Here is a 26,044-nt window from a genome sequence, read left to right as displayed (position 1 = left end):
GAGCTCATGGCTGGGTCTCAGTATCCCCAGACCAAGAGGTCACTCCTAAAATCAGGGCTACTACTACTTATTGAATTATTATTGTTTTTGTTCAGTAGATAAAAATCATCATCTCCATCGAAGATGGATCAACCCTTTCCCCCAACTCCTAGCTTCTCATCCTAGCAAAATGAATTCAGATAGTAATTAAATTCAACTCAGGCCATGACAGGGAAGCTAAAAGTTTATTTAAGTTAATAAAAATTCCAGTCCCGAGACCCCTCCGCATTCCTGAATCCGGGGAAATAAGGCTCTTATTCTCCTTCCGGAAGGCTGGTTTTCCACCCTTCACCGTTGTTCGCGGAGCGGTCTCTGCTACTTCTGCAATTCTTCGTTGTTTTTCAAGCACAATTCTTGTTGTTCACGCTATCGTAACTAATATTGTTGTGTTTTTCTTCCGGTTTTCTGCCAAAATGGCCGTTTCTGACGTTTCTCAGAAAAATGACGTCATACTTCGAATTTTTAAAATTTCAAAATACCAGAATATCTTGACCTTCACTGTTTGACTAATCGTCCCAATAACGTCGTTAATCGTTTAAAACCGTCAATTCGGAAGGTTCGCTGTTAAAAAACTCGCATATGCTGTATCTGCATTTTGGTCCATTCTGGTCGAATGTCGCACCGCTTCCGCACTCTTCCAGTAATAACGTCGTTATTACTCTAACTTCGTGGCACGGGAGGGTACTGCTCCTTCCGTCTGCCCCACTAAAGCCCCTTTTCTGGCTAATTGCTTCAATTAAGTGTCTTATCGTGCGTGATCGTCACGATAAGAGGCTTCGCCTTTTTTTGTCAATTTTCTCGACCGTCTGTCTCTCACTAATTCGGTTGTTTTTGTGTTTTTTCTCTATTTTCCCGCTAAATATGGCCGTTTCTGCATTTCTCAGAAATGCCACGTCGCAATTCGAATTTTTCTAAAAATTTTCTTCGATATTCTAGCCTCCTTCTCATCAATATATGACGACTAAGGCCTCTTATGTTGTTTTCGTGCTACGATGGAAGGTTCCGCTGTGCCAATCCGGGCGAATGGGTCAGATATTGGATGTCGCGAGTCTGGTGACGCATGTAAAATCCCAGGCAATGGGCTTGCGACGTTGCCAGGGTGTCAATGTGGTGCAGTTCGGTCGGCGTCCGTCATCACGGAGAAGGCCAGTAAGTTCAAGTGTGACAGGAATTTGAGCTGTTTTAAAGGGTCACGGATAAATTCAATGCATATGGTCTGTTTCGTGAACCTTGAGGTGATTTGCGGGCAGACCAAGGCATACGTGCCGTAGGAGTTGAGAGTGGTGTCACATTGACATTTTTGTTTTTTGGATACAGTGGCGCCAAATCTGATGCGACAGGCGATGCGGAACTGGTCAACCTGGAGACAGAGACCAAGAGGACTGGAAGGAAGGGTATTAAGCCGATCTCCTGCTCCTCGGCAGTTGACTCCTTGTAGGCGAGCTTTTTGAAGATCAGTTGCAGATTGCTCGATAAGAAGTCCGAGATTGTTTTTCGAGACTGGATTAGTCCATTGTTTCTGAAGTGGTTTAGTCATTGCAGCAGTTATACTGATTTTACCTGCCATTGATTGCCAAAGTGATAGTGCCTTTCGGAGAAGCGAATTTGAGGGGGAATGATTATTGAACAGTGATGTGGCAAGGGAAGAGGAAGAAACGAACAATGCAATGAAGGCAGAGTTGCTAGTTCAATTGGAGACTGGAGACTGGGAGTGTCAGCTGAGTCCAAGTGTCCCTATCAAGAGCTATGTTCATGACTGATTCTATGTTGCCTTTCAGGTTGTCATGCATTTCTTGTAAAGTTTTGTCCCTTTTGAAGAAAGCCTAGGTACCGAATATGTATAAAAAATTTGATATAGCTAAGCAGTTTTTAATTAGGAAGAATGCTGGATGTTTGGGAATGTGTTTGATCTTGGTGCAAAGGCCTTTGAACTCTTCATTTTTCTTCTCGAGTATCGTGTCAATGCTTTTCTCGCCTAATACTGCACCTAGAAGTATCACGTCTTCTATTGGGATCAACTCGATGCCCGGAAAGATAGCGTTAATCTTCTCAAGAATTGAGACAGTGTTTTCTCCTTTCTCCGTGAGTTCACATTTGTGGGCTTGATCATCAGTCCAAGTTTTCTAGCCTCATCAGTGAGTTCTTTCGAGTCTTGTCAGACGATTTTCCTGTTATCACTTGCCGATATGTCATCAAAGTAGCCACATTTGAATTTGGAAGCGAGGTTAGTGAGCAGATGATGAAAAATAATGCAGAATCCAATGGATGCAATCGGATCACCTTGCTGAAAACCTTCGCTTGAAAGTATAACGTAGTCACCGTAGCACAAAAATTAAGAATGTTCGTTACAGCGTTTAACGAATATGAAGGAACGAAAACGTCACCACAAATTTTTGTTAGGGATGTGATTAGACGTCAACAAGACCTGAACGACTTATGCAGACGCAATAAGCAACAAGTCCAGGCCCGGCAGAAGAAAAGGTTCGACAAGAAGGCAGCTGGTGCAAAAGCTTATTCAGTAGGAGACTACGTGTGGGTCTTTCAAAACGTCATTCCGCCGAAAGGAACGAAGAAACTCTTAAAGAAGTTGAGGGTACCGTTTATGATAACAGAGGTGCATCAGGAAGGAAGTTTTACATGCTGAGTAGTGGTCGAGCTGCGCACTTTGAGAACACTCAACCGCATAACCCATCCACAGAGGACTGGTTCATACCTGAAGATATGGAGGAGGGCAATTATCTGATGATGAACCCTGCTTGCGAAGTCAATGAGAAAGGTATCAGGGAAAAGAACGATGTAAATGAGCCTCTAGAGGAAGGAACAAGTCAAGGCTGGACCTGGTTCCTAATGGAATAATTGAAGCAGATGAAGAAACCTTACCCTAAGCAGAAGAGGACAAGGAAAACCCTGAGCACATAGACGTGTCCAAGAACATGGAACCAAATTTACCCTTCACAATTTAAACAAGACAGAGGGACAGGACAAGAACTGCATAGAAAAAAAAACCTTATGAAGACGATTTCATAGTGGACAGGATAGACCCGAAGAAGATGGTGGAAGAATTGGTGGGTTTAGAGGAAATACCCGCGTGAAAAGACATAGACATAGTCGACGACCAAGACGAGGAGTGGGTCGATGACCGGTATAAACCTGAGGTAGAAACTGATGACGAGCAGCAGCAATCGTACGAACAAGAATTGACGAGCCTGCGCGACTTGGAGTGGCTGAACGAATTGACATCGGATCCAAAGGAGACCAGTCTCACTATTCAAGACATAGACCGTAAGAGCATGAAAAACATAAAAAGACAGGGATGATCCTTCCTGGGCAGCCCAGGAAGGGCCATTACTCATTCCTGCGTCCAACCTTTTATTAATAGCCCACACTGAAAAATTATTATTCAAAAAAATAAAACTACCAAGAAAAACATGTGACCTAGAAGCAGAACAGGCGAAGATCCTAAGAAAACAGACATAGGTAGATCAGTAGAGTCATGTTTTAACTTACCAAACGAATACTCGAGCAGCATAATATTAACAGATAGCGACTTTATACTTACAAATAGGACATGTGCGATAGCGATCACAGCGGATATGAGTTTTAGGACAGCGTTAGCAGCAGATTTTTAGGGAGAATATGAAAACACAGAATATGTGGAAGCAAAGACCAGGGTGTAGCAGACTTGCCTCCGGCGGCTTCGCAAATACCAGGAAAATATCTATGCTATTTGGTGACGAGGGCGACGGAGAAGCAGGATGTGGATCCTGAGGACTTGGTACTGTCCTTGACGAGACAGAGATTTCCTAGTGGAAAGGGAGCTGAGAGATCTTTCGCTTCCGGTATACGACCCAAACCGGGAGCTGTATGCACTGATACACGCAACCTTTTCCGTTACTAACATAAAAGTGTACTTACATAAGAGATACTATTTGAGTATAAGCTGAGTATAGGCTGAGTATAGGCTGAGTGTAGGATGTGTGTAGGATGTGTTATGTTATATGTTATGTGTTATGTTAAAAGGACCTTGGGTGTGGAAGGGTTAGTGACCACGAATGACCAAACGATAATCTTAGGAATAGATCCAAAGTTTGGAATGTCCATTCTTAGGTCAAATTCCAAGTATTTTTGAAATGAACTGATTTTTGTATATTTCAAGATCAAAAATTTTTATCTGACTGTTTTAAAACAAATTTTAACACTAACCTGGAGTAATGTTGACAAATGTGATATTCGTGACCTCTTTTCCAGATCCTGATTAATCATTCAATTATTTATCAGGTTTCAATTGCGTAATCTGATAATTAAACCGAATCCATAACTTTGACTTGAATGAGCTGAACCTAGCGGAGGCTTATGTAAGACCAGTGATAGATACGATCTATTGCCGGCTGATGGATCGAGACCTCGCTCTGCAGGACCCAGAGGTGGCCATGCTACTGGCCGCCTTAATAAACATCTTAGGGCACGACAACCAGGGGGAACGCCCCACGGAAGTCTTATTGATGGCCGCTTATGGACAGCACGGAGTACTAGAGCGCCAAAACATGGAGATTATGAGGTGGAGAAACGGGGCTCTCTCAGGAAGTGACTTGGCGAACGAGCCTGGATTTGGAAGCTCCAGGACCTACCAACCAGGTAAGATGCCTCTCCCGGCCAAGCCTAGGCACGGACTGGGAAGGATTCATCAGAAAATGAATAGCGAGGCAGCCTCGTCTAGTTCACAACAGAGAGAAGCTGAGCCATCGAAACTGGTGAGATTAGAAAAGGAAGTCCAGACGAACGAGACGTTGAAATATCTAAGCGAAACAAAAGAAGAACTGGAACGAGTGAAAGAAACCTTGCTCAGAAATGGAGAAGACCGATACATAACGAGGAGATTGATCAAGAATTGCAACAATAAGGAGCGCTACCAATCAACAGGCTAAATTAGGACTTTTGTTGGAAGAAAAGGTGACTGCTCCTTCAGTGCCAAAATCTGATAACTGAGTGGAATTTGGATTGGGATTCTCGAATGAATTACTGAGAACGAGCCTAATGGTGGTGTGGTAGTTGATGAAACCATCATGGTGTCCGAGTCCTAATAGTGATTCGACATTGCGTGCGACACCGGATCTGCAAAGGAAGTTGAATTCAGACTGTAACTTTAGTGACCTGAACATCATTTATAATTTGATGACAACAGCCTTCAAGAGCAACAGAGAAAACAACGTGGAGTTGCCTGGCTGGGAACCAGAGGACTGGGTTACGCCTGGTAGCTGTCTAGCGAAAATCAGTGGACCGGAAGGTCGTATACGTGGAGGTCTCAATTGTGTAAAGACCTTGGCAAAGCAACACAAGCAATTGACAGTACTGTTCGGGAATATACTAATGAAGGCAAAAACAGAAACGGAATTGATTCCAGACTGCCACGGAGAAACTGAGGAGAATTTAGTGACTGCACCAGAAACGTACAGCATGTTTGGTTCTTTAGAGTCACTATTGAAACTAGAACAAAGCATGAGATGGTCCCGGCCATCAGCGTAGAAGTGTTTCCAGGAGTGTTGCAAACCGAGCAGAAGTATATTGGAAAATGAAGAGAAGCGAAAGAAGCAGAAATGAACATCCGGCAGAGTGAAGCTTATCGCAGACCTTCGGGAGCGCGATGTCTGGTAGGATCGGCGTTGTGCAAAAGCCGATACCCAGTACACTTCGTAGCAGTGGATGTGAAGAGTACGAGGACGATCGTGGATCAAGCCTTCTCAGTGCCGAAATGTGTGAGATTAGCGAAAATGTCGAAAAAACCTTACGAGTTTCTATTCAAGATATTTGCAGCAGTTTCGGGAAGAACCAAAAACAATTTAGAGCCGCTACTGGGAAAAAACTCATGGGATTTGCTAGTGGGAACTTTAGTGACTTTGAAAGACAGAAACAGAGAGGATAAAGAGCAACAGATTATAATGCAGTAGACGAAGACGACGAAATCCACCGAGTAATGATGGAAATGGAACCACTATTGGAGGCGTCGGGAAAGCGCAACTGAAGGAGCATCATTTTGACGCATGATGAGTTCCCATGCTTTTGCTTACTACAAACATGGTGGTATCCTGGGCGCAGTAATCTGGAGTTGATCTGGTAATCTGGAGAGCTGCTCTCCATGGGTTTACCAGGCTCATCACAGCCCATAACGATAGTGATAGTGGTAGTTATGATGGCAATCCGATGGCTGGAAGCTCATGTAAAGGAGAACAATCGACAGGAGATACCGACGAAAGAACAACTGGAGGAATTTGCTTGTCTAAAAGATTCAGATCTTTTTGAGACAATGTGCAAAATTTTGAATATTCCGATGGAAGTGAAGAAGATATGGGCCAGAAGACGACTGATGCCATAGTTTAGAGCCGACATGACTGCATGGTTGTAAGAGTATGCCAAGAAACATATGTCGAAGCACAGCAGAGTGTACAGTGCGTATCAGCTGGACACTGGAGCAGGAGCTTTTAAGCGAGCTTTCGTAACTCACCGGAATGCAGTGACTACCGCAGTGAAAAGAACGTCCAGATCATGTGAGCGTGACGGGAGAGAAAGAGAAGAGATATTGAAGAAAGACCTGGAGAGAAACGTTTAGAAAGGCATGTCCAGCTTCTGCAGGAATAGGGAGACTACTGTAGACCCGCTACCTTGTTGTAAACAAAGGGTAGAAGAGCAGAGGTGTTGGATGACTGCCTCCAACAGCATCAGAATGGCCACCGACTTGTTGAAAGATTCTGAAACTGAAAGTGCGGAGTCGATGTCGCAGGACGAGGAGGTGGAGCAATGACAAAGAACCGGAAAACAAGATGCAAAATGGAGAAAAATTAGAAGAATTTGGAAGTTTTAGAACTTCTAAACCACGAAAAGCCAGAAGAAGTGAACAAAGAAGTAACTAAGGAGAAGATTTCAATACTCAGATTTTTTTATGTGAGAAAATCTGAAATAAGAAACCAAGCCATTGAGCCTGCAATTGAAACTAATTGGAGGAAAAACTTTTAGTTGATTTTTGGAGTTTAAGAATGAGTTGCATTAATAAATTTGTCAATTAATTTTAGTTATTGGCTTTAGAGACACTTACTGTTTATCTAGAGAGGCTTGAGTGAGAAGCATAACAAATATTCTAGCCTGCATGATTGTTTTTAACCAACTAAGATATCTGATCACTTTGTGGTGATATGAAGGGCTTGGGTATATTTTGAAGAAGGAAATTATTTCATTGTTCCTTCTAAACACATAGTTTCTTAACTTCATTACTCAGGACCAATAACAACTAAAGTTCCAAAGGGAAGAAGCATAGAAGGATAATTTTAGTTTGTTTGTTGGCAGGACTCTCCTGCATCCCAAAACCTTTTAAACCTAGGAGAATAATTTTCAAATCGAAGCATTTGCTTTAAAAGTCAGAAAAGATATTTTATCTTAAGTTATATCCTCAAACATGAGTGAAAGAAATTAGAAGGCTATTACAGTGTAGTATGATGCCATTTGTATCCAGCGGTGAGTCGATGTGACGTGGGTAAAGGTCATTTCATGCGTTTTGTAAATTCTGTTCGATGTCACTGTACCATCTTGATGAATACCACGAGACTCAATGAGGACATTGACCGGGCTAACCGGTGAGAGTGTGACATTTCAACAGAATGGCGCCAAAATGCCTGGCAGATTCGAAACTTTATTGTAACCGTAGACTTGGAATTTTGACAATTTTGATAGATTAACTGTACTAATCGTACGATTAAGCGAGTTAGGAAAGGTCAATTCGAAGTGACGAAATAAAACTTAAAAATCATTCTGAAATAAAGACACGTCACGGCTACAACTGAAAATGAGAGAAATATCAGAACGACGATTGTCGCGAATAGAACAATACAGACAGATTTTTGTGAAGACACAGCAATAATGACGACTGATAATATAACAAAATCTGTCCAAATTGTAACGATTGTAGCTGTACACTCGTTAGCGAAGACTTCTCGAGAATTAGAAAGGGTATTGGGATGATATCACCAGCCTTCCGGAAGGACGCTAAGACCGCTCTTCGTCAGGATTCCAGAATCTGGAAGGGTCTCGGGAAGGAAACTTTAAGTCTATTTTAAACAAACTTTAGCTTCCTGGGATGTCCTGAGTTGAATTTAATTAACATCGAATTCATTTTCAGAGTATGAGAAGCTATGAGTTTAGGGAAAGGGTTGATCCATCTCCGATGGATATGATGATTTTTATCTACCGAAAAAAAAACAAAAGTAATATAATAAATAAGTGTTAGCACTGTTTATAGGAGTGACCTCGTTGTCTGGGGATACTGAGACCCAGCCACGAGCTCACTCTTTTTGCGGGTTACTAGGTTAATTTGAGCGTTCTGGCCGATAGCCCAAATCAGTAACGATTTTATCGACCCGATGTTAAAAGGACCGCATAAAGAACTGGTTTTTGGCAGAGACGGTTAAAGGCATGTAGAGCTGTGTTTAGACGCCAGCCAGTCCTTTTACAACCTAGCTTTATTTTCCGTCGATATGTACTTCCGGGCGAATGTTACAGTTACAAATTTTTTAGATAATTTAAATCAAGATGAAGAGCCGATTCGGTTTCAAATAACACTCATTTTTTGTTTCTTTTTTTTTTGCTTCAGTCAAGTCAAGTCAAGTCAAGTTTTTTATGACCATTAGGAAGTGCCTCTTGTGGTCATTTCAAATGTTTTTCCTATCTCCGTTCGAATTCGTACATGTCAATTCCAATGTTTGTCTTGTTTCCACCAGAATTCGTCGATGGTCTTGCTTTGCACTGTTTCCTGTGGCAGATTGTTCCAGTCGAGAGATGCTCTTATCGTGAAGAAATTTTTTCGCACCACTATATTTGCTTTACGTACTACTACTTTACATGTGTTACCTCTAGAATCCCTATCATTCCGCTCGAATAGTCGCGCAGTGGCATTCTTATCATAAAATTCATAGCAGACTTTATACATTTCAATTATAGCCCTCTTTTCCTTCTGTATTCCAGCGATGATAGATTCAGTTCCTTAAGGCGTTCGTAATAGGATAGATTTTTTATAACTAGACGCGTCGCTCTTCTCTGTTCGTTTTCCAAGACCTTTTGATGCTTGATCAACCTTGGGTGCCAGATTAAGTTCGCAAATTCGAGGTGTGGCCGTATCAAGCATTTATAGATGTTTAAAAATACTTGTTTCGTGACTTTAGTGAAGCTTTTCTTAATTACTGCTATCATGCCGTTTGCCTTATTGGCTTTTTAGTGATGTGTGTTTCGAATGTCAGTTTGTTGTCAAGACAGATACCCATGTCTATTTCGAGTTGCACTTCTTTTGTCGTTGTTCCTTTTGTCAGGTGAACACATTTGTCGATTTTAAAAGACAAAAGACTTTGGCATGTCCAAATTTCTAGTGACTGTAAATTTTCATGTATGCCTGTTACATCCGATTTGTCTTCAATTTGACGGTATAATGTCGCGTCGTCAGCAAATAGATATATTTTTGACGCTATTTTGTCCGGCATTGTGTTGATGTGTATTGAAAACAGTACTGGGCCGAGTACTGAACCCTGGGGTATCCCACTTTTTACTGGCTGCAATGAGAATCTTTAATCGTTAATTGCCACTCTCTGTTGACGTCCCGCAAGAAAGTCTGTTATGCAGTTCAAGGTTCCTCCAGTTACTCCATACTGTCTAAGAATTCCGATCAGTCTTTTTGTGTGGTACCCATTCGAAGGCTTTCTTGAAGTCCAAGTATATCACGTCGACATTTTCATCTTTGTCCATTGCCCTGGTGAAGTCATCAATTACTTTCGGAGTTGTAAGGTCAGTGAACGTTCAGATCGAAAACCGTTTTGTGCAATTGTTATTATCCCTTTTTCATTGAAATGATCCATTAAATGCTTTCGAAAACACTTTTCGAACAACTTGCAACATATTGATGTTAAACTGATTGGTCTATAGTTACCTGCCATCGATTTTTTACCTTATTTGAATATTGCAGATATGTTAGCCAACTTCCAGTCTTCGGGTAATTTGCTTGTCTCCCAAGAGGTTTGGAAAAAAATCAAAAGTGGTTTTAAGATGAATTCTCGTAATTCAAATAGGACCCTAAGATGAATTCCATCTGGTCCAGGCGAGTTGGAAGTGTCTAACCGATTGAGTTCTTCTCGGATGTCATTCATTGTTAGCTCCAGGTTGTCATCAATGCTGGCGGTTGGCGGAGGGCTGATCTCCCAGTTACCCGGGGTTTCGTCAGTGAAAACCGATGCAAAGAAGTTTGAGAGCACTTCTGCCGTTTCGTCGTTCGTGTCAGTTAGCATACCATTTGGATTTATTAAAGCGGGGATTGGTTCTCTTATGGTAGTTTATGGTGCGCACGTAACTCCAGAACTAACTCGGATCAGTTTTAACTTCTGATGATATTTCTTTTTCTGATGATTAGTGCCTCCAATCGTATGGCAGATCTAACTTCATTTCGTTTGTTTTATATTTGGTTAAATTTTTGGCTGTTTGATAAATTTTGATGTTTTCCAGGCTTTTTTTTTCTTTTATCTTCATGTGCACTGCCCTTGCAAGCGGCATTTGATTGCCACTGCAGCGTATCTGAAATAAAGGCACGAATTTTTCGATTAATTCTTTCATGCAGTTTTCATGCAGCTCCTTTTCATACTTTCTGCGGCTTTTACATTTTGATTTAATCCTCTTTACTGGCACACTATCTTGACAAGGACGTGGTCACTTTTTCCGATTGGTGCCTCTAACTTGGTGTCTAGATCTCTAATGACTATATATGACATCACAACATCAAGCAGTGATGCTTTGTCTCTGCCAGTAAGCCTTGAAGGCTCTTTGATATGTTGTGTTAGTAGTGTGTTTTTACTGCCTCTATAAAGGTGAACTCAATGCGATTCTCTTCTTTTAATGTATTCATGGCCTCCCAATCTATCTGTGGTAGATTTGTGTCTCCCACTATTAGCGTTGAGTCATTTGACTGTGTTTTGTTCTAATTGGCGATCAAATTTTTTAGTTGGTGTTTGTTTTCTTTGGTTGAGTTTGGACTTCTATACAATACACCATGTTGATGATGTTCCTGCCAATTTTAATTTTTAAAAACAAATTTCCACGGAAAGAGGAGTTAAGTTATTTGTGTTCAAGGAGATTCAATAATTTCAATAATATAAACTAAAATTCCGCTTCCTTGATCAGATGGGTTCATAATTAATTGGTTCTATGTTATAGTTTTGGATTTTATGCCTTACTGAAATCCATTTTGCGCGAGAATTTTTTGGTTTGTCTTCCACTAGAGCGAAGACATCAGGCTTGCATTTTTCTCGATTCATTCTTCACGTGATTTTGCGCTGTTCGACTTGAGTTAATGTGTCTATGTTTGTGTACCAGATTAATAAAGATCGGTTTGAGGTTTTTTCCTCAATTCATTATTTGCAACCCCCTCACAAGGTCAACGTAGTCTCCTTGTTCCTTTTCGTTTAATCATTTTTTGTTTTTGCTATCAATCTTCAGGCTTCTTCTCGTTCCTTGAGACTACTGTCTGGGCCAATTCGCAGGTTCTTGATTTTTTATTCGGCATCTTTTAATTTATTCAAGTTTTTCATTATCTCGTTTACGTCTTTTTCGTTATCAAAGGATAGTAACAGTGGTCTGTTTGTCGTGGCTTCATCGTTCTTCTTCCCAGGTCGGACAGAATTTGTGGCTGTTTTGTTTCCCATTTCGACCGATGCTAGAAATGTTTCTATCAGATGTTTGTCTTCTACCTTTCTGTTATGTCCATCTTGGTGGGTACTCTCGGGTGCTTTGTAAATTATCAAGTTCTTTTTTCTTCTTTTGTCGTCTTCTTCTTCTCTTTTTTGCTCTTCAGATGCTTCCATTATAATTTCTTTTAGTGGCTTGACTTTCTGTTGTTGGGCCACGTCCCATGGTTTCTATTCAGTTTGATTCATATTTATGCATGTTGTACAAAGGTGTTCATGACATTTATCACACTCCATTACTTTATCATCGATGTTACCATAAGTCTCATTGCACGTTTTACATTACCAAGCGTCCATTTCACTCACAGATTCAGTACCTCTACGTCTAGTTTTTTGCTTTGGAAGCATTTTAAGTTTGAGTTTATCAGGCAGCTCTAAGTCACTTAAGTCTCAAGAAGCTACCTAATGAAATCAACTTCACAAAAACTACTGGGCCACTCTAAGACACTGAAGTCTCAGGAAGCTACCCCGTAATTTCTCCTTCAAAAACACTAAGCCCTTATCTGATTTTGAGAGTTTGTCTAGAAAACGACATTATACCTAATTTTTTGAGGTTCAGGGTACCGGAAAATGGGGTGTTTTCGAACCAAGCGGTACACAGTTTTCAGACAAAACTTCTAAGAACGGAGATAAACAAGGCAAGGACAGATGAGAAAAACGTTGAAGTCAAAGTAGAAAGAGCGAGAGGCGCAGTACAGAGGGGTGTAGATGAGAAGTTTTGGCCTTCGGTAACAAAATATTTAAGTCTTAGGGGACAAAGACAAACAGCAACAGTCAAAGAGACCCATCAGAAGAAGCTAATGAAATAATCAGAAAGGCAAGACCGACCTCTAGGGAAGCAAGGTGAGGGTTCGGTAAGAGCTCTTGTTGATGTTGAATTACCAAATTGGGTACAACAAGTGTTGGCATTAGGGCCAAAGCATCCCGTCAGGGATAAATTTAATGAGACACACTTTCTCGCCGACATTGACATCTTTCTATCGGATCTCAAAAATTGTAAAGTCCCCGGGGAGGCCCTTTGTGAGATCGAAGCTGTGGCAAAAGCCTATGCTAAGAGGGTGAAATAAACACCTTCTGACAAAGGCGTTGAGAAGGCCCGAAAGTATCTGAAGAGTAATGGATTAGTTGCGGTACCGTATGACCAAGGCGTGGGTTTTTGTTTAATGAGAAAGGACACTACGAGAACAAGTTGTCGAATACATTAGATTCAAATCAATTCAGCAAAAGTAAAGGAACAAGTGATGCGATTGTTTTAAAGATAGAAAGAGACATCAATAAGGAGTTGTTGGCTATGAGGAAAAAAGATGAAATAAGTGAGAGTCTCTACACAAGGATGAGGTCTACTGGGGGGCAGCCCGCCAGGCTTTATGGGTTGGCGAAAGTGCATAAAGTGAATACCCCATTAAGACCGGTCCTCTCCTTGCCTGGTAGCTCTTATTATAACTTGAATAAAGTTCTTGCTAAATTTTTCGAGAAAATTGAGTGCGCAAACATCGAAACCAACTCACTAGATGCGAGAGAAATCTTAGAGAGCACTAATCTTGAGCCCAATGAAAACTTGATATCTCTAGATGTGAAGAGTTTGTACACAAATGTTCCCTCGAAAGAAGCGATAGACATAGCTCTGAGAAAACTGTATGAGCAAGATGAACCACCATCATTTGCTAGGAAAACCACGAAGAGACTGTTGAACATGGCAGTTATTCAAGTCCATTTCAAGTGCAATGAAACATGGTACGTTCAGAAAGATGGTTTGGCAATGGGGGCATCTCTTGCCGTTATTTTAGCAAATCTTTGGCTGAAGCAGTACGAAACTGCACTATCAAAGGATATTCCCGAAATGTTTTTGTCCGAGAAAGATCTTCACGGAATATGTCCCGAGTGCAATAAGAAAGTCACGTACAGGTCAAAAGGTGTAGAATGTGAATGCTGTTTGAACTGGTATCACGTAAAATGCGGTGATATATCAGATGATGAGTGTCGAAATATAAGTGAAACCGTCTGGTACTACAGAAAATGCATCGCAATAAGGGAGAAAAATAAGTCAGGGCAACTATCTAAATTGTTTTTCCGTTACGTTGATGATATAGTGAGAACAGTGAAGGGTGATCCTGAAAAAGTGCTACGGGCTGCAAACTTACTACATCCAAATTTACAGTTCACAATAGAGACACCAAACACAAACGGAACTTTGTCATTTTTGGATTTACAAATTACTATTGACAAAAGCAGGAAAATTAGCTGTGGGTGGTATCAAAAACCAACAAATACAGGTACCATACTCAATTTTAGAAGCTGCGCCCCCCTTCAGTACAAGAGAAGTGTGATTGAAGGAACTGTTCACCGGGTTTTCCGCAGTACGTCAACATGGGAAGAATATGATAAAGCCATGAAAATCAACCGTGAGCAGTGGTTGGATAACCAATATCCGAAAAGTTGGTCGTCGCGGGTTGCATCCCATGCCCTTGAAAAGATCATCAGCGAGGGCATAAACAAAAAGAACATGGCTGACAAAAAGAAGCCCTGTGATTATAGCAGTGATTCACCACCCATCTTGATGGTCCAATATAGGGGGAATCACAGTCAGACATTAGCAAAAAAAGTGCGCGATATCACCAATGCGCTGATAATATTCACGACGAGGAAATTGAAAACTTGTATGCCTCTCTAAAATCCTCCTTTTCCAGTGAACTGAAATCAAAAGTGGTGTACAGACTTGAATGTTGTGGGTGCAAATCCATCTATGTTGGCCAGACGGTCCGACATCTCACCACAAGGAATGAGGAACACCGAAAAGAGGATACCCCAGTTGGACAGCATATAAGGCAGTGTGGTAGTGAGCGTGGTAAGTCTGAGTTTAATTGGAAAAAAATCGACCAGGCGTCCAGCAGCATCAAGTTACTTACATTAGAGGCGCTGCACATTAGGAAAAAGAGACCGGCAATTAACACGCGCGACGAGTTTAGAAGTAGGGAGCTGACACTAAGGCTATAGTTCCAGAATCGAAAAATTCTGGCTAAAACAACAACATTTTGAAACAACTTACATGTTAGCATAAAAATTAGCCACAAAACGAAAATGTGAAAATAAAAATGAAGAAAACTCTCAGAAGTTTGTGACAAAATGTTTTAAAATGGTACATAATAGTTGTTACATAATTTCAGTGATATTTGTAAAGTTTTGATTGGTTGAATTTTTAAAATTTTGAAGTAATGATGTGTGTGACACTTTTTATGATCTTTGATCTTTTTGTACAGATAGTTTAGAATTTTTAAAACCTGAAAATGCACAAAATGTGCGAAAACATTTGTTTGAATTTACAATTTTAACGCATTCTCAAAACATCTGATTATTACTGAGCCGCTCTAAGACAATAAGTCCCAAGAAGCTACCCTTGTAATTTCAGAGAAAGCTTCTCACTTCTTATTTTTTGCTGTTCTTTTTCTGCCTTCCTTTTGACGTTGACTGTTTCTTTGACTTCTTCGTAGCAGACTTTTACCGTTTCTTCAGAACTAATTTTTTCAAGTTATTTCTACTTCTGTAGACGGTTCTGATTAGTCTCTGCAATAATCAAAGACGGGTGAATTTGCCTTAAATCTCGCAAGATTCTGCTGTTCTTTCTCTTTCTTGTGGATGATAACTTTTTTACTGGGATAATGAGGATGTCTAATGTTCTCAATCTTTTGAGTATGTCTGTGGTGTTGGTTCGTTTTGTGTATACTATTGCTGCGATCCGGTGACGCAGTCCGTGGAGAGTCGAAAGCAGTAGTTCTACTGAACAAGGTTTCCCACTGTTGCTGTGGTGGGGGGCCACAGTATTGTTGATCAAGTCGTGCCGCAGAATAAGTTTGTCTTCGTTCTTCTGGATCGACTGGTAGTTCTTTTTTGTGGTCTGGTTGATGCTCAATCCTCCTACTGATGTCTGGATGGGGAATATTTTTCGTTGGAAGTTTCTAGGGGATGCGTGGATGGCCGCATGAAAAGAGCTTCGCCAACAAAGTGCACCATAAATCTTCACCTGCAACACCTAGAGCAGCAGGACTTTTTGCTATTTTCCGTTCAATAATGCGATTTTAGATTTAGCTCTAGGGCATATATCTGAAAATACCCAGTTTGTATACGGGGAAAGGAAATCTATTTTTAAGTTTATCACAACAATTAGGCTAATGTACCAATTAACTATTAATTTATTCTTGTCTTGCGTTGAAATTTTTTTGTCTGATCTATTTTATATTCCTTCAAGACTTTTTATACATCAAGGTGCCCAAGAGAAAGTTTTAACTGTTTCGATTTAAAATTTTAAGTGTTTTAATTCTGATCGAAAACTCCAATTATTATAACCTTCTGGCACTAAATCTCTTAAATTTTCTTGTCCAGTAGCTGAATTTTGTTGTTTTTGCCTTGCTTAACACGATTTTTTCATGGGAAATTTACTTCTGAACCAATCGTTATTTAATTTTCAGCTCTGGTTTTTTTTCGAAAGTTTGAGAAATTTGAACCTTTTCAATTCAACATCTTCAAGTCAATTTTTCAATTTGAAAAGTAAGTTAGAAAATAGTTTTTAATAGATTTTTTAAAATCCTAATGTGCTATTCATAGTTGGTTTCCTTGGTTGTCTACTGAGCATTTTTATGCAATGCATCCATGTTAAAAACGTTTGTTATAGGCGGACTGAAGTTTTTGCTTGTTTTGTTTTGAAATTTTTATTTTCTGCTGGTAACGGTTTAACAAATTGCGATACATTTTTCAGTTTTCCATATTTGACTTTCCTTTTTCTGCAAACATTAATTGGATTAAGAGTATCGATAAGTTCTTGCTACCGAGGCTCTCGTGGACTTTTGTCGCCGATCGCTTAGATTGCGCCACTTTTTATTTTTTTAAAAATGAGTCATGATGGTGTTCAGCATCTTTTCCAGTAAACGATGTTTGTTTGTTTTCAGTTATTTTGTCAAGGATGGTAACTTCAGTGAACCCTCATACTCCTGCCGTGCGCTCGCAAAATGGTGAGCAGACGAATGACGTCTCTGTAAACGGTGAACTGACTCCGAATGAAATCGGCATGGAATTTGTGCGGCAGTACTACACGCTGATGAATGAAGCACCCGAACACCTGTACCGATTGTATTCAAAGGGAAGCATGTTTGTACATGGAAACATAACTGGCAAGCACCAAAATCCAATCGTGGGTCAAGAAGTAAGCTATATTTACTCCAAGCCAATCATAGGCTGCTAAGCACCTGAAATTTGAATTACTTGTTTAATTTCAAGATAATTCTAAGGGCATTGAAAACTTAATTAAAATGTTTTTTTTTTCAGAATATCAAGGCTGAAATTGAGCGTCTCAATTTCCAACACGTATACACAAAAATTCGACAAGTTGACTGCTACTCAACGCTGTATGATCTTCTCATTGTGCTCATATGTGGTAAGTTTTGCGGTCTAATATGAGAAGTTGGAGTAGGATTTTAAAGTAGCGATTAAGAACTAGTTTAGATAATGCCAAAATTTTTCCAAGAAACATTCAATGTTGCTAACTCAATAATTTTGTATCATTCATCCATATGATTTAATCAATAACACTTTTGATATATCTGTAACTTACAATATAAGGCATTATCAAAAAGTTTTTAACATGACCAAACAAAATTTATTTGAAAAAAAAATGTGTTCAACTTTTATATCTTCTACTTGAAACTTTTAGGCGACATCTCGATCCTAAAAACACCGGCTCGACGCTTTGCACAGCAGATTGTGTTGGCACCACAAGGACACTTGAAGTACTATGTGGTGAATGATATTTTCCGCTACATCGACGAGGGAGATGATCACATTGACAATGATATGGGTTTGTTTGTTTAGCGAAACTAAATATCCTTGAGCGTCAATGAAATTTGAATGTGGTAAAAAAATGACAGGCTCCCAATAAACAGCTTCGACCATTCTGGGTTTTAGGAGGCAATTTCTTGTATTTTGGCGCTTTTGTTCCAACCATATGAAAAAATGGGGAGGAGCTTTGAATTCGGGTGTTAGTTTTTTTCTGTTTTCCTGGCTAATAATCATCGGAGAGGAATGAGTGATATATCATATTAAAGCTCTTTCAGTCGTGATTCAAACTATTTTTAAAAGTTTCGAAAATTTTTCCCAGTGTGAGAAAAGCCGGCTTAAAATTTTCGTACAAATTCGAGCGAGCACGCATATTTTTGCTTAATTTAGGCCGTTTAAAGTAGCGTAAATATGCTAAATTTTAATATTACTGAAATAAAATTAGTTTTTGGAGATTTTAAATGCCATTTTAGGAATTAAAAACTGGTCGGATTTTTAAAAACTGGTCGGATTTTTAAAGACTGGTCGGAACGTTTTGTGCTATTTGCACTGTAACCGGCTATCCTTGTCTATTTAAGTCATTATGCATGCCGTCGGTTTATTAATAAGACAGTATATTTGAATTATTGTCTATGTAAATTGTTTAGAAACCGAATCTTCATCGGAAGGAGCGGAAGAGGACATTGCGCAACAGCTGCATCAGCAGCGCCAGCAAGTGGCTCCCGAGGTTCTGACCGGTGCCTCCAACGACGTCCACGTGCCGTCCGCACCCCACGTGATGCCCGATCAACATCAAATGATCAACTCTGCAACTGTTGAGTTGATTCGACAAGACATTGTTCCAAATGTCGACCAAGTTGGAACTATGGATCCGGTTGTTCGACCAGGAATGCAAGTGAGTGTGGTAGACACTGGTATGCAAGGAGGGCATGTGGATGAGACTGCTAATGTGCAACACATGGCGACTACTGGCATGATACAGGGTGTTCTGGCGCAAAATGGCACAACTGACACGACTATTATGGGCAGCTTCAACAACGTACCACAGCAGATGTTAGCGACTAATTTGACTTTTTTTGCTATATATTATGGTCAGTTTGCTTTCAAACACGAAAGTTAAGTAGTTTCAGTGACAAATCGTAGTGTTGATGAACTCTTTTGATCTCTTCAAACAGCTACACAATAGTGATTCTTTTTAATGAGCGGCACAGTTCTTATTTTGTCTTTTTTCTTTGGAAACCTTAATTGTTGTTCGAAAGTGTTATTATTTTTTTGAAAACTTTAATACCACTTTCTGTTCGACGCTAAGTTATCCAAGTTGCTTATGCAGCGCATTTTTGACTGTTCAAATTTTGTTTGCAGTGAAGCACACCAAGCAAACAACATAGGAGGAGGTGAACCCAATGGAGTTGTGGACTCATCCTCCTTCATGCAACAAAAGGTAATTTTACGGAATACATAAGACGTGTTTTTTTTCATTCTTTTATTAATCATGAATTCATTTGGTCTAAAAATGTAAACTGCCTTTCTAAAGAAAGGACAAGGAAACGATGAAATGTTTGATGCTGCTCCACCTGAAAATCACACTTCAAACCAAGTGGCGCCTTCACACACCGAGGAGCCACCACAAATGAATCAGCCTGATAATTCCTCCGATGTCGGCATCTCTATTGCACCGCCTGTCGAACCAGGAGTGAAAACATGGGCCAGTATAACTGGAGCACTGAGTGGATCGCCGGCTAAAAAGTCCCATAACGAACCGCGAATGAACCACAATCATTACCAGCCACCACCTCAGCAGTCGTTCCAGGTCCAACATGCGAACGCTGAAAGCTTTGGAACAGCCCATCCGCCGAAACCCCAGCGCAATTCAGGAGGTGGTAGGAACCAACACGGGGATCCCAATCTGGTCTCGCCTCCGACTGAGCCTCGTGCTCCTCATGAGCGCCGATCGGGCGGAGGAAGAAACAGCGGCGGCCAGTCTTCTGGTGGAAACCAATCCGCGGGACAATCGCAGCAAATGAACATCGGTACATTTTCTCCGAAGAGCGAATCACCAAGTACGAAGTTCCAAGGAAGTGGAAGCAATCCCCCGTTCAACAGGGCGGGAGGGGGAGGTGGAAGTGCTTCCGGAACTTTTGGAGGGCCTAACAGTTTCCAGCAGGCTCCGGATGATTGCCAGATATTTGTGGGCAACCTTCCAACCGACGTGCACAACGAAGAGCTGAGAAAGCGGTTCTCAGAATACGGAGTCGTAACCGATGTGAGAATCAACAGAGGCGGTGCAGTGGTAAGTTTCATTGGACTAGTAAACTTGATAACGGATATTTCAATTGCCTTCAAAAGTGAAATGAAATGAAAGTTTCTGGTCTTTTTAAGAGTCGATGAATGTAATTCAGTCTCCTATATAGGTACGATGATTTTTTTTCAGGAAAAATCTTAGATTTTGCTCACGCTCAATTTTGGCTTTCCTCTTTGTAAATTTTGTTCCGTTGTGTTTTTAATATTCAAATGTCTGGCTGGCATGTTTGCCTAGAATTAACTTCTAATGAGACATACAAAAATAGAAATTTGGTAGACTTAGTTTTTTGAACTTTCAACTGTCTTTTTCACGCTCAATTTTGATTTTCGCGGTTTGACTTGTGGTTTCTTTTTAAATTCAGTGCATTTCCATTGTTAAAAGGAGGGCAAACTCCACTATTGAACAGCAAATGTGTAAAGGTCACGAAAACCGCGAACGACTTCTTATTTCGAAAATGGAATGTGTTTATTAGATTTCTCAGCGAAATAAAAGTTTCACCTATTGACGCAGTTTTCTAGAATTGGATTAATTTTAACAAAAAGGTGTCTATATTAAATTAATCTACAAATTTGAAAGAGCGTTTAGGCCATCTATTTTTTTCTCGGAAATTCAAAAGTTGAAGATTTTTGAAAAACCAGTCAGTTTTTTTTTTCAGTTTTGTTGCGTTTATTACTCTTTTCCAACTGTCAGTTGGCTATGTTCTAGATTATAGTCGGATAAAAAACCGTTTAAAAATGCTTTAAAGGTGTCGTTTGACCATTTTTTTTTATCAGAGAGGTGTTCTCAGTGCCAAAATATCCCCGTAAACATCAGAAATAGTTTACACTAGCCATTAGTGTAGTGTATTAGTACGAACCTTCTTTTTTTCTAAGTCAACTTTCAAATAATAGTTTTAATTGAAAGTGGAAAGTGTTCTTTTATTTGGTGCCATTTTTGCTGTAGTCACGATCTAGCATTGGAAATTTCATAGCATATGTTCTCTGCTTTATTTGTGGCTAGTATTTTTTGATGTATTAAGCCTCCGTGCCTGAGTGGTTAGTGCATGAGACTCATAATATCTAGGTCGCAGTAGGCCGCAGATTGAATCCGAGGTCTAGTGGAATTTCTACTAGTTCGAGGCTTAATTCTAAACTTTCTTATTGCACTTTATTGCTTTTTGTCGTGTTCTTGCTAGTGTTTTAGAATACAAAATCCAATCAGCTACGAAATAAATGTTGACTCTAGTTTTGGGGATTTTAGTTGCAAAATTGCTGAATTTTAAGTCAACTGCTAACTAACAGCCTAAACAAAAAATTTATGTTTTTAAGAGTAGTGAACGTAGTGAAGACTCTTATATAGGTCTTGGTGATTTTTTTGTTTTCTTTTTAAGGAAAAGTCTTAAACTGCTCTAATAACTACAGATGTGCATTCATACATATCAATGCATTTATGAATGCACTTAGATATTAATGCACTTTTTGAGTTCGATTGAAATTCATCTACTGAAACTTACGTAAATAGCACTCTCCAAATACGAACGTGGAAATGGCGCGAGAAAACGTGAACGATTTCTAGCTCCGAAAAAGGGAATTTATTTTTCTAGAATTCCAGCGTAGTAAAAACTTTATCTGTTGATCCAGTTTTCTCAAGTTGGGTTAATGTTACCAAAAAGCGCCAATTGTAAATTGTTCAAGAAATTCGAAGGGCTTGTAATTTTTTTCTTTGAAATTCAAAAGTTGACATTTTTTCAACGAAATCATGTTTTTTTCTTTTTACTTGCGTTCATTAATCTTTTCCAACTATTAGTTGGCTATGTTTTTAAGAGTAATGAACGTAGTGAAGACTCTTATATAGGTCTTGCTGATTTTGTTTTTTTTCCAGGAAAAAGTTTTAAAATAGTAATGCTTTTAGGTATAATGCTTTTTTGAGTTCAATTGAAATTCCTCTGCTGAAAGTGACGTAAATTGCACTCTTCAAATACGAATAAAAACTTTACCTGTTGATCCAGTTTTCTCTAGTTGGGTTAATGTTATAAAAAAACGCAAATCATAAATTGTTCTAAAAATTCAATATCGTGTAAAGGGCATCTATTTTTTCCTTTGAAATTCGAAACTTGGGATTTTTAAAGAAAGCCAGTGTTTTTTTTGTTTTCTTGCGTTCATTACTTTTTGCTTCCAATCTTCGATAGGTTAATGTTTTTAATGAGAAAACAAACTTATATGAGGGTGTTGCTTAGATCCATAGTTTTCCAACGATTATTTTAAATCCCAAATTTTCAAATTGCTTTTTGCACTGAGGACACCTCTTTGACACTCTATGATTAACTGGATATATGACGCCTTCAAAACGTTTTTTCTTACTGTTTTCATTCAGTTCTAATCTGGAAAACAATTTCATGCATCAAATGTCAAAGTTTGAATGGTTAATCCTAAGATGTTATAGATAAAACGGTGCGAGCGTGAAAAAAATTCGTCGCCTGAAAACTAAAAATTGCAAGTTTTATGTCCTGTAACTGTAGTTTCCAAGTGGAATTTAATTTTCAGAATTTTAATTACTGATCCATTTTTTCCCAATTTTATCATAAAAGTGCTAATCAAAAATTGTTACAGAAATTCAGAGCTTAAAAGACATCTATTTTTTCCTTGAGATTCCAAAGTTGAGATTTTTTCGAAAAACAAGTCAGTATTTTTTTCTGTTTTATTGCGTTCATTGACTCTTTTCCAACCGTCTGGCTATGTTAATTAGTTAGTCCGCCCAAAAAATTCAACAACGCATAATTTTTTAAATGGACGCGCTGTTCAAATCATGTTTGAGATGAACACGTTTAATTAAGTTACGATTAATTAGATTCGAGAATTTTCATTTCTGTTTTTAATATTTTTGAATTTGAGCGAAGTAAGTAAATTTGGGCGGATTAAGGCCTTAAATTTCGAGAAACTATGAAGCTAGTTGTAACCGTACAAATAATGTCTCACTTGTAGGCCAAAACTTCATCAAAAGCCGATGAAAGTGTTTTACAAAGAGACATCATGTCAGATCATAGAATGGTTACCGCTTGCTTATGGTTAAGTTGAGAAAACTTAAACGATTAAGCTAGCTGTGCATTCAAACACAACCGTACATTCATGCTGTTCATTTCTAGGAATTGACTTGAAGTTTTGAATATATGAGGGTAAGATGGAATGTATGAGTCAGATGGTTGTGATGGTTTGAATTGAAGGCTTGTGTTTTTTAGCCGTTCGGGTTCGTTGTGTTCGACAGTGTTTCGCCGGTGCAAGCGATTCTGGCAAAGACTCAAGGTCCAGAGAGACAGACTCTGTTCCTCCGAAACGACAAGCACAGAATCAACATCGAGGAGAAAAAGCCCCGCGGTGTTACCGGCGGAGGCAACATCAACAGAGGCAGTGGCGGAAGGTATCCACCGGGCGGACCCGGAAAGGCCCCTGGACCTCGGGACGGTGGAGGCGGAAGCAACAATAAATTTTTCAAGTCCGGATCCGGACCTTCAGGAGGAGGTGGGGGTAAGAACTCGGGTGGGGCTTCTGGCAACAAGTTCGGAGGTCAGTTTTCAGCAGCAAACGCTTCTGGGAGTGCTTCGAACAACAACAGCAATGCTAATATCAACAACAGTAACCAAATGCAAGGCAACAGTTTTCACAACGCAGGAGGCAGGCGATAGCAGTGACTTGTTTGTTTGTTTGTTCTCCATCGCTGAAATGTGAAAACTCATGTTTTTTTCTCCATTAAACTGTAAAGTACTGAAGTATTGCATTTTTGGAAGCGGCTATCAATAACAAAAAATATCAAAATTGCAGGTAAAATCATGGCGAGTTATTTGCTTATAGCTTTACTAATCAACGATTAGTGAAGCTGTAAGTTTTCGAAGCCAAAATGAGATATTTTTCATTTCTCTGATTTCACGAATGCAATATTTCGCCTCTTTGAAGTGGGAAGCTGGACCCGATAGATTAGATTACTCACTTGTGGTGAACTTATGGCGCTGTGCTCCCGTAGTTACGCAAGTTACATGCAGTTAGTCAGATACGAATTGCTTAGAAGATGTACTTACTATGTTCTGTACGATGTAATGTTAGAGATGTAGAGAAAATGTCTGTTCCTTTTCGCCCGCCGTACTCGAAGTGTGTAAAAAGTGGTCACCTGCTTCGTCTTTGTGTTTTTGTTCACTCGCCGCTCGGCCCGAGATCGATTCGATTCGGCTTGAGTTGTCGCCGCCTCTCTTCAGTCCTTGTTTTCATTCCCACCTCAATAATGATGCTGATACAAATTATACATACCTTCTCAGTTTTTTTTACTCTAAAGGACTAAGTACATTTTGATTAGACAACCTGATTAATTCATATATAGCCATTGTTTTCCAATGGATAATTTGCAAGAGTATAAAGATTATCTCCTCTTAAAAAATACTAATGCAAGGGTTCAAGATATGCGAATACTGAACATAGCAATAAAAACCTCAAATCAATTTTAAGGATTTCTAAATCCACAAGAATTACCATTATTTTCTTACTTAAAAATGGTTTCCTTTCGAGTGCTATAGTTGGCCTCAATCCCAGTGTTGACGCCAGCTGTCAGCCCACTTTGTTTCTCATGTTGCTATTTAATAGTCACTGCTACATCATAGCTGTCCATAGCTGTCGTCCTTTTTTCAATTCCAACCCATATTAAGTGAAACTCAGGCAGGTAAAATAAACGCAACCGCGGCCCAAATCTCATTAAAATATCATTTTTGATCTTTTTCTAGAAAATGCTGATATTAGTCAGAAGACTGATTTTTTTTTTTGAGTTGAAAAACAATTTAGAAATAGTAGAATGGTTTTCAAGAATTAACTTTCAGGTTTGGTTTTTAGTGTCATCATTGAAAGCACGTGAATATGAAAATTACCAAAGGTAACGCTAATTATGTTCTGGGAAAAGTGGCCTGCCTGAATTGAGCCACGACCATGAAAACCATCGTGGTCCATACATGTGATATGATCTAATCGCCAATAAAAAAAAAGATCCTTGGGGGTTCGAACCTCCGTCCTCTTCTCCATCCCACCACAGATTAACTATTTTTGAATACTGTTCACACAACTACAATACAAGTTTTTCAATCCTATACCGAAGCAAATTGAAGAGATGTAATGTGGAAATTAGACGCCAAGAATTTGTTGTAAATATTATGAACTTATTGTCATTCAAAAGTCTTCAACTTGTTTCAATTTTTACATAACATTTAGAAAACGCATTGCATTCCGTCTTTGATTCCGTTTTTTAACGAAATATCAAAAACTGTAATTATGTTTCTAAAGTTGAAGCAATGCGTTTTCGTTGATCTGAAATCTTTCCGCCAATTCAGTCTCCTCGTTTTTACGAATTCACTAACTCACTTCATCCTAATTGCTGATGCGAGCTTAAAACCAACAGGCCCAATTCTCAGATAGCCATTTTTTTCAAATCTCCGAACTTTAAAAAGAGTTTAACTAAAATTAAACAAGACAAAATTCTGTTACGACAAAAAATTAAAATTTTTCTACTCAAAATAAGGAGTTAGTTCGGAAAATTATAAAAATATCTGAACGTTTTGTCGGCTTGTCGAGTCTTCGGTTTGTTGGTCAGCTGCTTGTTGATGCATTTGAAATGCCATCTTTGTGATCATGATTTGTTAAGCTGTAAGTAAAAGTCAATTTAAGAGTTCCTATTATGCAATGGTTGTACCTTGTTGAGATTAAGCGAGATAGATGACTAAATGATCTTTACAATAGAATTTTGTTTGCGGTCTTTTAAAAAGTTTAAGAATTTCGTCCGAAAACGACAAGTTATGTACGTATCATTTGAGAGTGGAAAAAGGTGAAGGCTCATTTGTACCAATTTTCGTTTGTACCAAAATGACAAATCGGTCGCGTTAGGACCAAAATTTTTCAATTCGAATTCTGATTGGTCATTAGCTGATATAATGATTAGTTAAACTAATTTAAATTGATTGAAATAGCGTAAAAACAAGCAGCTGAAGCATCGAAATAGTGACAAACATGGGAGCCAAAGTTGCAATCTTACCAACAGAGAATAGGTTTCTACATGAAAATTATAGTCCCCTATTGCCACAAAGCAGCGACGCGAGCGTTAACCGAGGAATCGA

At 39.3% G+C, this 26,044-nt stretch overlaps 1 protein-coding gene across 1 annotated transcript in view; it reads left to right on the top strand.

The window, feature by feature from the left end:
- The window catches only part of LOC134854022 (ras GTPase-activating protein-binding protein 2-like), a 64,160-nt gene extending 38,476 nt beyond the window's left edge, over positions 1-25,684 (top strand). Inside the window, exons 2-8 of the mRNA XM_063870085.1 lie at positions 16,740-16,995; positions 17,118-17,226; positions 17,503-17,646; positions 18,272-18,677; positions 18,987-19,065; positions 19,159-19,914; positions 23,141-25,684. Coding sequence (XP_063726155.1) covers positions 16,756-16,995; positions 17,118-17,226; positions 17,503-17,646; positions 18,272-18,677; positions 18,987-19,065; positions 19,159-19,914; positions 23,141-23,584 — 2,178 coding nt within the window. The 5' untranslated portion in view covers positions 16,740-16,755 and the 3' untranslated portion in view covers positions 23,585-25,684. The remainder of the gene's footprint in view (positions 1-16,739; positions 16,996-17,117; positions 17,227-17,502; positions 17,647-18,271; positions 18,678-18,986; positions 19,066-19,158; positions 19,915-23,140) is intronic.
- Positions 25,685-26,044: the final 360 nt, after the last annotated feature.

The sequence above is a fragment of the Symsagittifera roscoffensis genome, chromosome 9, assembly GCF_963678635.1.
Source record: "Symsagittifera roscoffensis chromosome 9, txSymRosc1.1, whole genome shotgun sequence".
NCBI lineage: Eukaryota > Metazoa > Xenacoelomorpha > Acoela > Convolutidae > Symsagittifera > Symsagittifera roscoffensis.
Note: the sequence above shows the minus strand (reverse complement) of the source record. Positions and strands in the feature narration are given on the sequence as shown.